Genomic DNA, 16,590 nt, shown 5'->3' with positions numbered 1-16,590 from the left:
GTGTGGTCCCAAAACAAAACAAAAGATTTTTATACATCTTCAATTCTATGTTAAGGATTCTAAAGACACTCCTATGCGTTATGTATTTTACAAAGTAATTCCACAGAAGGAAGATTCATGAGAAGATGAATCAATTAGGAGCTTCACCATAAAATGATGATTTTATGCTAGGATAAAAGATGATGAGAAAGAATCATATACAAAATATCTTAGAATAGAGGTTAGAGTGACAATATAGCAGATGGGCTCCTGCCTTGCATGCCAGGACTAAGCACAGAGTCAGTTGGGCATCACCGAATGTGACCCAAAAAAACAAAACTAAACAAAAAGACACATTGGAACATGTCTTTATGTATGTGTGTGTGTGTGTGTGTGTGTGTGTGTGTGTGTGTGTGTGTGTGTGTTCTGGATGAAAAGAAAGGTATAAGATAAGAAAGTATTCTATGATTAGAAAGACAGTACAGGAATTGAGGCACTTGCCTTGCATGTGGCTGATCCTGGTTTGACCCCAGCACCACAAGATCTTTCAAACATCACCAGGAGGGACCTCCAAGAACAAAGCCAGGAGTAGGCCCTCAAGCACCACTAGATGTGGCTACAAGACACACACCCCTCCAAAAAAATGTACTCTAGTCATACTCACCAGTAATCTCGCAGTAGTTATCATCAAGATTCTTATTCCTAAAAATTAAAAGATTTTTTCAATACTATATTCAGCAAAAATCAACAAGAATCACATCAGTTGAAAGATTCTTCTACAATTGTCAGAAAAAAATTACAAGGCAATTCAGTATGGTTTTAATAAAGTTCACTGTTTTTTTTTTCCCTTCCCCCTTGATGGGGACCCGAAAACACCAGGCATAGAATGGGGTGGGGCTGGCTCATGGCCTCACACCAAGCTCTATATACCACTAACTCTTTTGTTTGTTTTGTTTTTAGATCACACTCAGGAGTGCTGAGGACTTACTTCTAGCTCTGCACTCAGGGAGAGCACTTGACTGTAATTGAAGGATCAGATGGGGTATCAGGGATCAAACCAGGGTCAGTCACTTGCAAAACAAGCAGCTTACCCAGTGTTCTTTCTGGCCCAAGTCTTCTGAGCCCTGTTCTCATCAGAATCACCTCTGCATGCATGCTAGAGGTATTTTTTCTTTTTGGGTCACACCTAGTGATGCACAGGGGTTACTCCTGGCTCTGCACTCAGGAATCACTCCTAGCGGTACTCAGAGGACCATATGGGATGCTGGGAATCGAACCCGGGTCGGCCGCATGCAAGGCAAACGCCCTACCTGCTGTGCTATTGTTCCAGCCCCTGCATGCTAGAGGTATAAGGATTTGATTCTCAACCATGTTTCCTGGGCAGGTGATTTAAGCCACTATGCCATCTTTTGGGCCTTCTTAATGGTGGTTAATTTCAAGGGTACATGTCTGTAGTTCAGTGACATATGACTTATATATGTGAGGCCCTGGGTTTGATGTCCAGCACAAAACCAAACAAAACAAAAAAATAACCCATCTGTCGAGAGAACATGTCCAGGAGGAAAATATTATCTAGAGTCAATTAACTCCCATGTTAGGAAATCATAGCATTGTCTTCTTGTGTTCATACAAAAAGGACATTGCTCTGAATTAACTATGTGAAGGACTTAAGGAGAAGAGAAAAACATTTACAAGTCAACAAAGCACAAAGAAAAAAGTTACAAATAAATACAGAGGAATGGGAGCACTGTGATGGGAGTAACCCAATAAACTAAGCTCCCTTCGGCAAGGCAGAAAGGATAAACCAATGTTATCCTACAGGGGAGGGACATTTGGGGGATTCTGGGGAGCTATTCCCAGCTTGTGCTCAGGGGACCAGGCAGTGCCAGGATCTAATACAGACCTACTCTGTATGCAAAGCATGTATTCAGCCCATTGAACGTTCTCTGAATGCCTCTCCCTCTTTTAAAGTATTTTTTAAGTTAAAAATGTACTCTGGGTCAGGGAAATAGTAGAGCAGGTAGGATGCTTACCTTGCATGAGACAGACTTCAGTTTGATCCTCGAACCACATATTGTTCCCTGAGCACCACCAGGAGTGATCTCTGAGCACTGTCAGGTGTGACCCATGAACCAGAAAAATAATTTTAAAGTACTTCTTTAAAAGTACCTGGGACATGGGCCGGAGCGATAGCACAGCGGGTAGGGCGTTTGCCTTGCACGCGGCCGACCTGGATTCGATCCCCGACATCCCATATGGTCCCCCGAGCACCGCCAGGAGTAATTCCTGAGTGCAAAGCCAGGAATAACCCCTGAGCATCGCTGGGTGTGACCCAAAAAGCAAAAAAAAAAAAAAAGTACCTGGGACAGGGGCTGGAGCGACAGACAGTACAGCGGGTAGGGCATTTGCCTTGCACGCGGCCGACCCGGGTTCAATTCCCGGCATCCCATATGGTCCCCTGAACACCGCCAGAGTGATTCCTTAGTGCAAAGCCAGGAGTGACCCCTGTGCATTGCAGAGTGTGACCCAAAAAGAAAAAAAAAAGTACCTGGGACAGAGAGTTAGCTCAAACGGCTGGTAAGCATGCTTTGAAAAGAAGAGGCCTGGGTTTAATACCTTACACAGCATGGTCCCATGGGTACCATGAGTGATCCCTGCAGGTACTGTCAGATGTGGCCCCTAAGCCTCTCAATACACAAAATTAAAAGACTAATTTCAAAAAACACCTAATTTGGGGAGCTGGAGAGACAATACAGCAGGTAAGGCACTTGCTTGCTTTGCATGTAGTCAATTTGGGCTCAATCCTCAGTCCCCATATGGTCCCCTGAGCACCACCTGGAATGATCCCTGAGCACAGAGCCAGGTTTGGCTTAAAACACATATTCCACCTCCAGTTCCCCCATCAAAACAAAAAACAAACAAAAAAACTCAGCAGCACTTCATTAGGAGCCTAAGATCTAATTCAACAATAGAGCACTTTTATTGCATGTAGTATGCCCTGGCTTTGATCCCAAGCACAACAAGACCCCAAAAAATCTCACTTCATTTAATAAGAATTAAAAACTTCTAAAATATAATTTTAGTAGCATTTTCATTACTTACTGTATAAAAGGAACATTTTCTCCTGCTTCTGTTTCTAAAAATAAAATAAAAATTTGAAAATTTCAAGGATACACTGATACAGCTTTAGAAAACTTCTTTAGAGTTCAAACATTAACAAAGGAACAAAAGAAATTATTAGCTACCATCTTATTTTCTGACACCGTTATTTGTTACAATGTTTAAGAAATAAGATGTATCAATTGGCTTATTAGATAACCAGGGTAAACTTTTAAACAAAACAGACTTAGGGCCTGAGCAATAAATAGTACAGCAGGTAGAACTATAAAACTAGATCAAGAGGTAGTAGAGGAGCTAAAGCATTTGCCTTGTATGCAACAGATATAGGTTCAATCCCCAGAACCCCATATGTTACCCAGCCCCAGAGTGATAGAGTGATCCCTGAGTGCAGAGCCAGCAGTAATCTCTGAGATATGTTTCCCACCCCCCAAAAAGAAAGAAAACAGACTTATTGGCTTTTCAGCAACAAATTTACCTGCATGTTCTGAATTTCTTTTGAATTTGACATGAGATTCTGTCTGAAATACCCTAAAAGAGAAAACAAAAATTACTGAAAAATTGTAATTTTTAATTAGAAACTAATGGTGACTCTTTATAGCTTGTGTTAACATAGTTGATTAATACTTTAAGCTTCAGCCCTCTGATTCATCTCCACAGCCTCCAATAAATTTGTTTTGATGTACCAATAAAGCTTTACTTATCCGACATTTTAATTATTTTTCTTCCAGCTCACTTTATAGTATCTGCAAAGCTGACTCGACGAGTGTTTTTCTTATTTCTCAAAGCATTGGATTCCTAAGGGCAGAAAATAGGTGGTATGATTCTTAATGAAACCATTGTGAACTAATTTTCCAAAGTACAAGAATTATTATTCTTATTTAATTTGATTCTCAAATACCTTAATTGTATCCATGTAAGAAACATTATACCCACAAAACAAATTTGGGGACTTATGAAATCATGTACTCCAGCCCTCTGAGTGATCTACCCAGCCCCCAAAGATCTCTTTTTGACCTGTTCAGTACCAGTGATCAAACTTAGCTAAGGTCTCACACATGTAAGACAAGCCTTTTACTGTTAAGTAATATTCATACTATCAAAATCACAATCTTTGTTTTACTTCCTTTTATAGACCACCAATGGAAAATCTGTTATTTCATTCTTGTTCTCTGTTTTTCCTATTTTTTCAACAACACTGGTATCCTCCTCTTTAATCAGAGGTTTAAAGTTTTGCTTTAAAAGCCAGTAAACATAAAACATATTGTTCAAATGCACTAAAGAGCATAATAGGCTACAATGCTGAGATGTTCGGGAGTTAATGAATAATAATAATAATATTAATGAAAAATAGTCATCTATAAAGCATTTGAACTACAGACTTACCTGGACTCTTTCATTTCCACCATTGAGGTCCTGAAGAGGGCTCCTTGGGGGTTTCAAAATCTAGACACAACAGAATTGTTCAAGAATAATTTCATTGGTAATCACATTAAGTTATACCACAAGAAGAAAGGCATAGATGCTAAAATACTTATAGAACCTCTATAACTCTTTAAATTGACTCTGTTCAGTGTTATGCTATGTGGCATAACATGGCATAAATATTTTTCAACTAGGGGCAGGGATATAGCTCAAAAGGCTAACATGCACGCTTTGAACACAGTAGGCCTGGGTTGGATTTCTAAATTTTTTTTTTCTTTTCTGTCACACCCGGCGATGCACAGGGGTTACTCCTGGCGCATGCACTCAAGAATTACTCCTGGCGGTGCTCAGGGGACCATATGGGATGCTAGGATTCGAACCTAGGTCAGTTGCGTGCAAGGCAAACGCCCTACCCGCTGTGCTATCACTCCAGCCCTTGGGTTGGATTTCTAGTACCACCTGGTCCCCCGAGCACCAAGGGTATGGCCCAAAAACTGAAAATAAGTTTTTGGCCTCTGTAAGTTTTTTTTTTTTACTGGAAGTTAAATATTTTATTGTAGGAATCATAATTAGTTAAACATAGCAATGAACTAACAATGATATCTAATAGAGTCTAAGATAAAAAAAATTCTGACATACTTTCTCCCTTAAAGTCACTTTGAGGGGCTAGAGTGATAGCACAGTGAGTAGGACGTTTGCCTTGCATGACCTGGGTTCAATTCCCAACATCCCAGAGCCAGGAGTATCCCCTGTGCATTGTTGGGTGTGACCCCCCAAAAAAGCAAAAAGTTAAAAAGGCACTTTGAAAAGTTATTTTGCTGATTTTTATCAAAATCATCTTATAACTTTGAGAATGTCTCCCCAAAATTTTAATGCATAGTGATGCTGTATGCCTTGTTGAGCTCTAACTCATCAAGTCAATAAATAAAGAAGAACCTCTGAATTCCATTGCTGTGTTTGTGCTGGTCCGGCCAATGACTGTCATAAGGACAGTGGACACGCTTGTTACTGAGAAATAAGAAGTCTGTGGGCACCACCAGGTCTGGACTCATGGCCTTACACTAGCAAGGCAGGCTGTTTCAGCCATGGAATCATCCTCTGGGCCCTTTTATGTTTTTCTTGATATGGAGTACAATAAAAGATTTAAAAATGTGTTTATATATCTTCCTAATTAAACAGAATTCTATTTTCTACAACATTTAAAAATATTGCAAAATTTCATTAAAATGGCTGGGGGAAAAGCAGGTATTATAGCAGTTGACTTATTCAGTAGGTATGAAATGAAACATAAGACCTTTTCCTCAGGGACAGAAAATAGTATAGTAGTTGGGGCATACGCCTGGCATGTGTGGCCTCTATAAGTTTTTGACATCTATCCCTTTCTTCTACCCACATCATTCAATACCTTTGTATATTTCATTCAAAATGAAGAGGAAGGTATCTGGATGAAGGTACATACCAACTCTATAGTATAAAATATAGCCCCAGTCTGAAAAATCTGGAGATGATAGTCTTATCAACAGTGAAGAGAACAAAGATTCAACCAGTTGATTCAACCAAAAAAAAAAATCAATATTTTTAAAGAAGGTGATAAAGGAGGCATATGAAGGCCAAAGACCACTTGCCTTGCATGTATGAGGCCCTAGCTTAGATCCCCAGCATCCCAATACTCTAAACAAACAAAAAATCAAAAAAGTAAAAATGCTTCCGTCTAGGAATTTTGTCTTTTTATCTTTAGGAAATAAGACACTAGTTTCATACAGGATTTGAACCTGGAATTTGGGAGTACATTGTCATCATCACTAGCAGACAGCCTATCCTATAATGGAGATTATCCAGAAAACACAGAGAAGAAAAAGTAAAAAGAAATCCTAACACCGTGATATTGCTGGAAATCCTCATCAGATAATTGTGCTTAAAGTCAACTTGTCTTCAATTAAATAACACAACAGATTTTGGGATTATACAGTTTGAGTTTAACTTTTTGCCCTGCTTCAAGATATATATATATATATATATATATATATATATATATATATACATACATACACACATATATGTATGTATGTATATATATGTATATATTTGTTTGGGGGGTCTCACCCAGAGTTGTTCAACATCTATGTCTAGTGTTGAACCACTTGCCGGAATATTCAGAAGAACAAGCAGTGGTGAAGGTTAAATCAAGGGCTCCTACAATAGAAAGCATGTACTCCACGCCCTGAATTATCCCCATGCCTAAATTAAAAATAAATAAATATATATATGTATGTAAACATATTTATGTATAAATAAATAATACCTAATATATATAATTTGCTTTAGACAATTATATTTTATTTGGGAGTCATATTTGTGGGAGAATTGGGAGAATTGTTGGGACTATTCCCAGCTTTGTGTTCAGGGGCTCATGCAGTGCTAACAATCAAACCCAGAACACCCACAAGCAAAAATATGCATTCAAGTCCTTTAGTGTATTGCCCAGCCTCTAAATAAAATTTTCAACAACTTTATTGAAATGTGATTTTGAATTAGTATAATAATTCATAAAATTACTATGAAATTAATATAAATTTCAGTATATTTGAAGAATAGTTTAGCTTCTTGGTTAAATATTTAAATATTTGGGACCAATAGGAATCAGTAAGAGTAGATGATAATTCACAAACCAAAACCAAATTAGTCTTTTATATAGCTATCACTCAACAAGAGATATTAATTATTAATTTAGAGGCCAGGTGTTGGAATATTTCCCCCTTTTCCAGCTGCCTTCTGGAGTTTTGTCACAGAAGCCTTTTGTCACAGAAACCTAGCTGATCTTTGACCTGCAGATTTTAGGTGCTAGCCAGGTTTGACTTGACATTGTAGATTCCAGGCTCTGGCCCAGCCTAGTCTTTGGGATGTAAATTTCAGGTGCTGTCTAGTTTGTAATTGACATGTAGATTTCTTGCTGCAGCCCAGCCTGGTCTTTGGGATGTAAGTCCGAGTGCTTTCAGCCCAATGAAGGCTTCAGTTTTGGTTTTGTATCTTCTTTCCCAGGGCCCAGATTAATGGCCTGCAGATACAAGAGAATTATGTTGCCTCAATGTTCTTCCTGTAAGATCTTTTGGTGCCTTTGGTGACGTCAATGTATTGCGCCCTTTAGAAGGGCCATGATCAATAAAAGGGGCAGAGAGTGTATAGGGGGCGGAAAGGTGTAGAGAGGACAGAGAGTGTATAGAGAGAAGATTGGAATAAACTGCAAGTGAGACCAACCATCATGGCTCCGTTCCTTCCTTCGCCTGCCACATCTTCGCCATCAACCTCCCCGGGGTGGGGGAAGCGGCTGGAGGCTACCGAACTAGGGTGGCGGGAGAGACAGCTGCTGCCCTAGGCCCTGTGCCTGGCTCGGTGCGGTGAGGCGTCCCTTCCCTCGCCCACGCCCTTTCTTTTTATTTTTATACAGCCAGGGATGTGGCTCAATGACAGAGCAATTGTGTTGCATGCATGAGGCTCTGGATTCAATTTAGTTCCCTGGGGACCATGCCATGTATTGCCCCAGAGTTCCACCAGAAGTGACACCTGAGCACCAGAATGGGAGTAACCCCAAGCAAAGCCAGGCCTGGCCCAAAACAACAAAAAAGAAATTTAATTTTTTCCTTTTTTTTGCTTTTTGGGTCACAACTGGCAATTCACAAGGGTTATTCCTGGCTCTGCACTCAAGAATCACCCCTGGCAGTGCTCAGAGGACCATATGGGATGCTGGGAATTGAACCCGGGTCAGCCGCATGCAAGGCAAACGCCCTACCCGCTGTACTATCACTCCAGCCCCAAGAAATTTAATTTTTAAAAAAGTGTTAACTGAAGTGTTACTTAGATATGTAAACTCCATGGCCAGGAATAGCTACCTCTGGCCAGTATATGGGTCAGCACTGTAGCAACCCTACAAGCACAACTATGACTTGAGTGCCTCAACTAAGAGAGAGAGGACATGAGCATGCACTGCAACAAAAGGAATGCAAACCTCGGTGAGCACCAGGGGAAAATGAGTATCCATCACAGTCTGATATTCGAGCCCAGGCAGTTACCACTGCCAAGCATGTACAACTCCCAGTCATTACAACAACAAAAGGAAGGGAGAGGAGTCATTTTTAAAAGTATTTCTTACTGAGGAACGTCGTGTTCTTACAGGTCTCTCTATACAGCCACTGAAAGAAAAAAAACAATTTGCATACACATTGGAAAAGATTTCAATGGTCAACATCATAGCATCCTTATATGCTTTTAAATTAGCATTATTCTAACTTAACATCAAACATCACTTTCATTTTAGCAAAATCCATAATCCGTACAATTCATATCTAGGAAGTCAGCAGTTTCAAATACAGACTGTAACAAGTGTTATCAAGGATGTGATGTAGGGGGAACAGGGACCTTCATTCACTGCTGGTGGGAATGTCAACTGGTCCAGATTTTTTGAAAATCAAAATGATCATTATTCAAAAAACTAGCAATTGGGTTTCCATGGGACCCAGTAATTCCATTCCTTAGAATATACCTGAAGGATCCAAACATATAATGCAGGAAAGACATCTGCACTCCTACATTCACTGCAGCACTACTCATGAAAGCCAAAGTCTGGAAACAGCCCAACTGTCCAAGAACAGATGACTGGATAAAGAAACTGTGGTACATAAGCACAATGGGATACTAAACTACGTGGTCCTGAGAAGATGAAGTCATACAATTTGCTGCTATGTGGATGAATCTGCAGAGTATCATGTTGAGTGAAGATGGTCAGAGGGAGAGGCAGACACAGACTGATCTCTCTCATATGTAAAATATAATGAAACTTTGTAGGGGAATAACAAAGTCCCAAAGGCAATAGAAACAAAGAGCTGGAGAACTGGTCTTCAGTAGGAAGCCTTTCACTAGAGTGGGGGGGAGGGGGGAGGGCTAAGATAGGGAAGGGAACACTAGAACAATGTGGGAGGGAGAAAGTGCCTGATATATAAACGCAGGCCTGAGGTAGGGGAGAAAAACCAGGGATACTGGTGGAAGGAAGTGGACACTGGTGAAAAGTGATTGGTGTTGGAACATTGCATGCCTGAAACTTAATAATAAACAACTATAATTCTGTAAGTAATGGCGATTCAATAAAATGAAAAAATGAAATACATACAGTAGGGCCAGAGAGATAGTATAGGAGTTAGGCACGTGCCATATGTATGGTCAAGGCTCGTTCAATATCAAGCATGGCAATAGTTATAAGCGCATCAGCAGCAGCAACCCAGAGCACAAAGCTGGGAGTAGCTCCCAGAACCACTGGGTATGGTTTAAAACCCCAAAACCCAAAATTAAATAAGCAAAGAAAAATATATTGTTGTTAAAACATGGAATGAACATAAATGCCCATTAATAAGATGACTTTATACAGAAATTGTTGTAGGGCTGGAAAAATAGTATAGCAATCAGGCATAATTGTCAGGTACAGCCCTGAAGGCCCTGGAGCACCACTGGGTGTGGTCCTGATGGATTCCCAGCACTTTCTGGATGTTCTGAATAATCCCAGGCTTAGTAGGGCCCAAATAGTACCATATCCTTGGGCCCTTGCATTGAATTGGCAGCCTGACTAGGAGAGTATTGCTGATGGGTTCTAGGGCATCCTGTGTTGAGAGACTGCTTGAGAGACTCACATCCAAGTGTGCCCCCCCAACCCCACCCCATGACAATAATGACAATAGATTAGATAGATATATACACATAAAAGAAGAGAGTCAGAATGTAGTTCTATGGTAGAGCACTTAATACATTTATGAGGTCCTGGGTTAGAATTCTGGCACAAAATGGGAAAAAAAAAAAAGATGAAATCATGCCTTTAGAACAAAAATGGGACTGATCTAGTGATTTTGTTAAGTGAAATAATGAAGCAAAACAACAGTTATCAGATGGTTTTGCTTGTACATGGATTGTGAATAAGGTAAATTAACTGGCAAAAAGCAACAAAACCAACTCTTAGACTTGGTGAAAACTATAATGTTAAGGAGTTCTGGTTAAGATGAGGTGGCGAGCAGCAAGCTGGCAGAGGGATGGTATCTCTGGATACAGCCGATGAGGTCATAAAATTTCTGTGTAAGTGAATGTGAACACCCCTTGGAAATTCTGTCTCAGAGAGCACCATTAAACGCGCGCCGCAGAGTGCTGGTCTGAAGTGGGACTTGTGAGGAAGGTGGCATGGCTGCCAGTAGGCAGAGCTACCACAACTATTGGCCGCTCAGCACTCTGGGCTGCAGCAGAGTTTTAAAGTGACTGAATAGGGCTCTTTGGATCCAACTAGGCATCACCACAAAGCACAGATCCCATAGCTGGCGTAGGAGACCCAAGTTTCCCACCATAGAGCAGCCCCGCCACCATTTCTTCCTGAGACCAACCTATGCTACCCACAGCGTATTATGGAGAGGACCTCCCTGAGAGACAACTGTCTAGAGACTGAGATTGGGGAGTGTGCCCTCTCGTCAGGTTCTGCAAGAGTGGTGGCTATGACCTGCCTGGAGTCCCCAAGACACAAACAGTAGCAACCCTGGCCCAGGTCCAGTCCTTGCCTGGACCGCTGCTGCCATTGCCACTGGGTCCCAGGGGTGCCACCTTCAGGTCAACCTGGACCTGCAGGGACCGGCATTGGCAGGCTGATGTTGTCCTCGGCCTTCCTGACACCCCAAAATCACTGCTATGCCTCTGGTCATACTCCAACAACTTAGGACCAAGTTTTCTTTTTTTTTTTTCCTTTTTGGGTCACACCCACTGATGCACAGGGGTTACTCCTGGCTATGCAGTCAAGAATTACTCCTGGCAGTGCTCAGGGGACCATTTAGGATGCTAGGAGTCAAACCCAGGTCAACCGCATGCAAGGCAAACACCCTACCAACTGTGCTATTGCTCCAGCCCTCAGGACCAAGTTTTCTGAGAGATTAAACAGCCAAAAGTAAGGTACACAGGAGCCACTTCCACAAACCATCTCTGACTCAGCCATACAAGCTCATTGATTGGCCTTGCTTCAGACACTCCTATATAAATCTCAAAAGAGATCAAAAGCTGCAGTTAATCTTGGACCCATGCAAGGCTGAACAATCCAGGACACATAGGAGGGGGGTGGGTGGGTTAGTCCAGTGCCCGCCAAAACAGAGTCCCAGCAGCTGCTTGCTCCCACAATCCAATCATTATCATGCTGCAGCTGGACTCCACCATCTTGAGATGGACCTTACCTGGATACTAATCTGTTGAAAATTGGGGTATGCTAGTTATGTAACTGAAATCCCCAGGTTTTCTTGGGGTCATGATGGGCTACCTCTCTCAACTTCCCTATACTCCCAGAAGCCCTGGCAGTCACGTCTACACCCCAAAGTTGCCACCCCGTTAAAAAAAGCTATTCCAATTGTATCTTCCCAACAAAAATACTGATCCCCCTGAACAAACATGATGACTTCTTAGTACCTGTATTGCAAACCATAATGCACAAAAGCAGAGAGAGGGAGACAGAGAGAGAGAGACAGAGACAGAGAGACAGAGAAAGAAGAAAGGTGCCTGTCATAGAGGCAGGAGCAGGGAGTGGTGTTAGGGAGATGGTGGAAGGGAAACTGGGGACATTGGTGATGGGAAATGTAAACTGGTAAAGGGATAGGTGTTGGAACATTGTTTGTATGATTGAAACCCAATCATGAATAGCTTTGCAATGTTCTATTTCCCAGTGATTCAATTACAAAAAAAGAAAGAAGGAAAGAAGGAAAGAAAGAAAGAAAGAAAGAAAGAAAGAAAGAAAGAAAGAAAGAAAGAAAGAAAGAAAGAAAGAAAGAAAGAAAGAAAGAAAGCTACAGTGGTTATCAGAGGAAAGGAGAGAGGGATAGGAGGAATGAGTAGAGACCTTTAGATGGTAGAATGACACTGGAACTTTGATGGTAGATGTGGCAAATATTATATATACTTAGAGATGTGATGCTAAACTTCTGAAATTCTATAATGTCTACCATAAATTGTTTAACTTTTGAAAAATATATATTGTATGCTAGCACAGTACAATTTACCATACTTATTGAGGTATAAAACTTTACCTCTTATTTTACTATGTGATTTTTAGACCAGGTTTTGAAAATGCAAATGTCTATGGGAACCAAGAGATAAGAATAGGTAGTGCTGAGATCAGAATGTAAAGTTCCTGGCATAAAGGTCATATGTAATACTTCAGGTTATTGCTAAGAAAATGAGCCCACCATTACAACATTAAGATTTTAAATTTTTAGCTCGAGCGGGCACCAGTAAGCAAGTCACTAGTTTGTGATGCCAACTCTGGACAAATCATTTTATTTCCATGATTTCAATTTTCTTTTTTCCCTAAACATTCCCTAAATTATTTTTTTTTCTTAAATCACAGTGAGATACAGTTACAAAGTTGTTTGTGATGGATTTCAGTCATACAATATTGCAACTCCTATCCTCCACTAGTGTACATTTCCTGCCACCAATAATCCCAGTTTTGCTCCAGCCATCTCCCCCTCCCTAGCCTGCCTGTCTTTATAGCAGGCACTTTTCTTTCTTCTCTCCTTTTGGGCATTATGGTTTACAATGTAATGCCTCCAAATTTTCTCATTCTTAAATTGAAAAGATGGTAACTAAATTTCTAAAGTTAATTTCTAACTTAATTTCTAAAGTTAAGTCTGATTCTAAGAGAAGTTTATCCAATAGTAAGGAGTCAATGACTTTGTAATACTTCTTTTCCGGAACAGAATAAAAAAATATTTCAGACGTTATAAATATTCATGCTAATTAGAAGAGCATCTTTCTATGTTAACAATTTAATATTTTTAGTTGCATAGACTTACTTTTCATCACTGGTTTCTGAAGATATCACATCCATTTCTGAAGAGAATTTTTTCTATAATAAATATCAGAAAAGGTGAGTGAATGAAGAGAAATTACAACCTATGATTAGATTGAGAACTATTGTGGGGTTGCATAGCCTCGCATGCAACCAATCCAGATTAGATACCTGAAACCATATTTGGTTTCTTTTTCTTTTCTTTTCTTTTTTTTTTTTTTGGCTTTTTTGGTCACACCTGGCAATGCACAATTACTCCTGGCTCATGCACTCAGGAATTACTCCTGGCCATGCTCAGGGGACCATATGGGATGCTGGGAATAGAACCTGGGTTGGGTGCGTGCAAGGCAAACACCCTACCGCTATTGCTCCAGCCCCCCACATATGGTTTTTGTTTGTTTTTTTTTGCTTTTTGGATCACACCTGGCTCTGCACAGGGGTTACTCCTGGCTCTGCACTCAGGAATTATCCCTGGCCATGCTCAGGGGACCATATGGGATGCTGGGAATTGAACCCGGGTTGATCACGTGCAAGGCAAACGCCCTACCCGCTGTGCTATCGCTCCAGCCCCCCACATATCATTTCTTGTGCTAGGAATGATTCCAGAGGCAGGGACAGGAAAAGAGCCTGAGCTCAGTCAGTTGTGCACCCTCCCCATCCCACTTCCCCCAATGAATTGTTTGGGACCACAGAATTGCTAGCTCAACAGGCTAGAGCAGTTGCACTGCCAGGAAGAACTCTGGGTTCAACTCCTGGTACCACATGATTCCCTGAGCACTCTTGCACTCTTTGGGGCAAGCCATAACACAAGCACTGAACCAGGAGTAGTCCTTGAGCAGGGCCAGGTATAGCCCACATACAACAAAAACAAAATAAAAGGCATGGTTGTGATTTCAGGATTATTTTCTGTGGTAAGACCAAAATAGAGAAAAAAGTACCACTCTACCCACACTACAGGATCCTAGAACATGAGAAATTATTAGAGCCCCTGGGACTTCTGGAAGCTCTGACAGCCACCCAGCATCCCACAACCCAGAAGGTCGACATCCCACAACCCAGAAGGTTCTCTGAGTCCTGTCAGGAGCGACCCTAGAGAGCTGAGCACCACAGGGTGTGCCCCTCAGACAAATAAAAAACCAAAGTAACAGCAGTTCCCTTCACTTTAATATCCTTCTCAAAGGCAACCACTTTCACTACTTTTACATTTAAAGAAAACTCTTGGGGGGCGGGTCTGTGCAATAATAACGGGTAAGGAGCTTGCCTTGCACACCACCGACCTGGGTTTGATACCCCCTTATCCCACAGGGTCCCCAGAGTCCCACCAGGAGTAACTTCTGAGTGCAGAGCCAGGAGTAAGCTCTGAATACAGCCCTGGTGTGGCCCCAGACAAATAAAATCTACATTCCAACTATTCAATAGTCACTTAAGTATACAACGCTGGGCGGTGCAGATTTAGAGCATCACTGCAAGTTCATTCACAGCCTCATATTAGCACCAGACGCACCCTTCCTCTGACTCTTATGAAATATCGCACATTTTTACTTGGGTGTCGCACCGGTTCGCACCGCTAAGTATTCCTTTTTCAGACTCCACTCGATAGGATCAGGGACTCCCGAGTCACCCACTCCGGGTCCTAGCACGAGCCAGACGAGGCACCCCCAACAGACGTCATCGATCAATTCAGCTCAAGTGAAAACCTGACTCTTAAGTGTCCCTAGCAAGCTCCGAGTTAGCCTTCCATGAAATACCTCTATAAACATCTTTAAATTTTCGCTGGCAATACCCTGTCCCCGGGTTTGTTTTTCTACTGAAACAGATTTGAAAACAAACAAACCAAAAGGCGCTTTAACTGGTGTCTAATAATGAGCGGGAAGATCCTAAGAGTCCTCACGCGCGCCCTGATAACTTCGTCAGGTCCCTGCCACGAGCACCCGATCAAGACACTGTCATTCCAAGAGTGTTTTTTTTTTTTTTTTTTAAATCACTCGCTGCGGTTCCCTTCAGAAAAGGCTGAGCCCGAAACGCAGAGCCGGGGAGCTGGCGCGGCGACGCGCCGGGAGCGCTGACGGAAGATGGCGGGGCGGGCGCCGCGGCCGGGACGCGCCAAGAGACCCCCCCGCCCGGGTTCGAGCCGGCCCGAGGGGGTGCGGGTGCGGCAAGAACAGGGCTAGGGAGGGGCCGGACAGCACATCTGCACGCCGAGGAGCGGAAAGAAAGGCGCCCGCGCCCGGGGAAGCGTCGGCTCCGGGTCCGTCGGCGTCGGAGACCGGCCGGCTGAGGGAGCGTCTCCACCCCTCACCGCGGGGCTTTTCAGGGCGCTCACACGAAACCTAAAATCCCCCCGGAACCCAGAACCAAAGGGATTCTCGTAACCCGCCGCGGCCCACCTTCCTGACAAAGCCTCCTTAGGTGAGTTTGGGGTTCGCGCGCTCACCGGAGAAGAAGCTCACACAGGGGCCCTCGACGTCACGTCACAACGCCCGAGCGGCCCAGACCAGCATTCAAATATAACCGCCCAGCTGATGCGCATGCTCAGAGCCGCCTCCGCCAAGGCCCCGCCCCCGGGTACCGGCGTCTCCCCTCTTCCGACTCCTTGAGCCAAATTTCTTCCTTCTCCGGGCCAGTTTCATTCCCTTTAGATTGTCTAACTTTACACCCAAATTCTTCTGGTCCTTTCCCGTTACTGGGATCCCTCACGACATGGGAGCGGCCATCTTACTTTTATTGGTTACAATGGAAATGATCGGAGCTTTGCTTCCGTACAAAATGGCGGCCTCCATGACATTGCGTCACGTCCCCCCGATGTTACTCCCTATAGCTACCAGGAAGGAGTAAGCTTCGGGGACGAGGTGGCCGAGTGGTTAAGGCGATGGACTGCTAATCCATTGTGCTCTGCACGCGTGGGTTCGAATCCCATCCTCGTCGAACTTAGCTTTTGTCTCAGATTTGAGGAAAAATGAACGTGAAACTTATTTGCGGAATGGAAGTACTTGATTAATACAGGTCTGATTTATTAGTCAATTTACCGTAACGCTATCAATCTCAGCTTTTAATTCGCGGAAAGCATCTGAAGAGTTCGGACCTCAGGTACAGAAAAGGGAGGGAGGGCACGGTCCGGAGTGACACCCGCCGCCAAAAAAAGAACCCCAAAAGATTAGGGAAAGTAATTAGAAAACGTCTGTGCTAGATCTAACTTATTTTAATTAAGCAAATAATAGTGC

The 16,590-nt window shown here is 42.6% G+C and overlaps 1 protein-coding gene and 1 non-coding gene across 2 annotated transcripts in view; one reads left to right on the top strand and one right to left on the bottom strand.

Moving 5' to 3' along the window:
* The window catches only part of KNL1 (kinetochore scaffold 1), a 57,164-nt gene extending 41,268 nt beyond the window's left edge, over positions 1-15,896 (bottom strand). The window contains exons 1-8 of the mRNA XM_004609772.2: positions 15,804-15,896; positions 13,374-13,426; positions 8,669-8,708; positions 4,483-4,542; positions 3,833-3,894; positions 3,575-3,627; positions 3,082-3,115; positions 644-681 (exon numbers count right to left, since the gene is read on the bottom strand). Of these exons, the coding sequence (XP_004609829.2) occupies positions 644-681; positions 3,082-3,115; positions 3,575-3,627; positions 3,833-3,894; positions 4,483-4,542; positions 8,669-8,708; positions 13,374-13,408 (322 nt within the window). The 5' untranslated portion in view covers positions 13,409-13,426; positions 15,804-15,896. The remainder of the gene's footprint in view (positions 1-643; positions 682-3,081; positions 3,116-3,574; positions 3,628-3,832; positions 3,895-4,482; positions 4,543-8,668; positions 8,709-13,373; positions 13,427-15,803) is intronic.
* Positions 15,897-16,212: 316 nt separating this feature from the next.
* TRNAS-GCU (transfer RNA serine (anticodon GCU)) lies at positions 16,213-16,294 on the top strand. Its single transcript has one exon. It is a non-coding gene; the product is annotated as a tRNA-Ser (tRNA).
* Positions 16,295-16,590: the final 296 nt, after the last annotated feature.

Source organism: Sorex araneus, chromosome 3 (genome assembly GCF_027595985.1).
Source record: "Sorex araneus isolate mSorAra2 chromosome 3, mSorAra2.pri, whole genome shotgun sequence".
Taxonomy (NCBI): Eukaryota; Metazoa; Chordata; class Mammalia; order Eulipotyphla; family Soricidae; genus Sorex; species Sorex araneus.
This window is presented reverse-complemented; position numbering and strand designations above follow the sequence as displayed.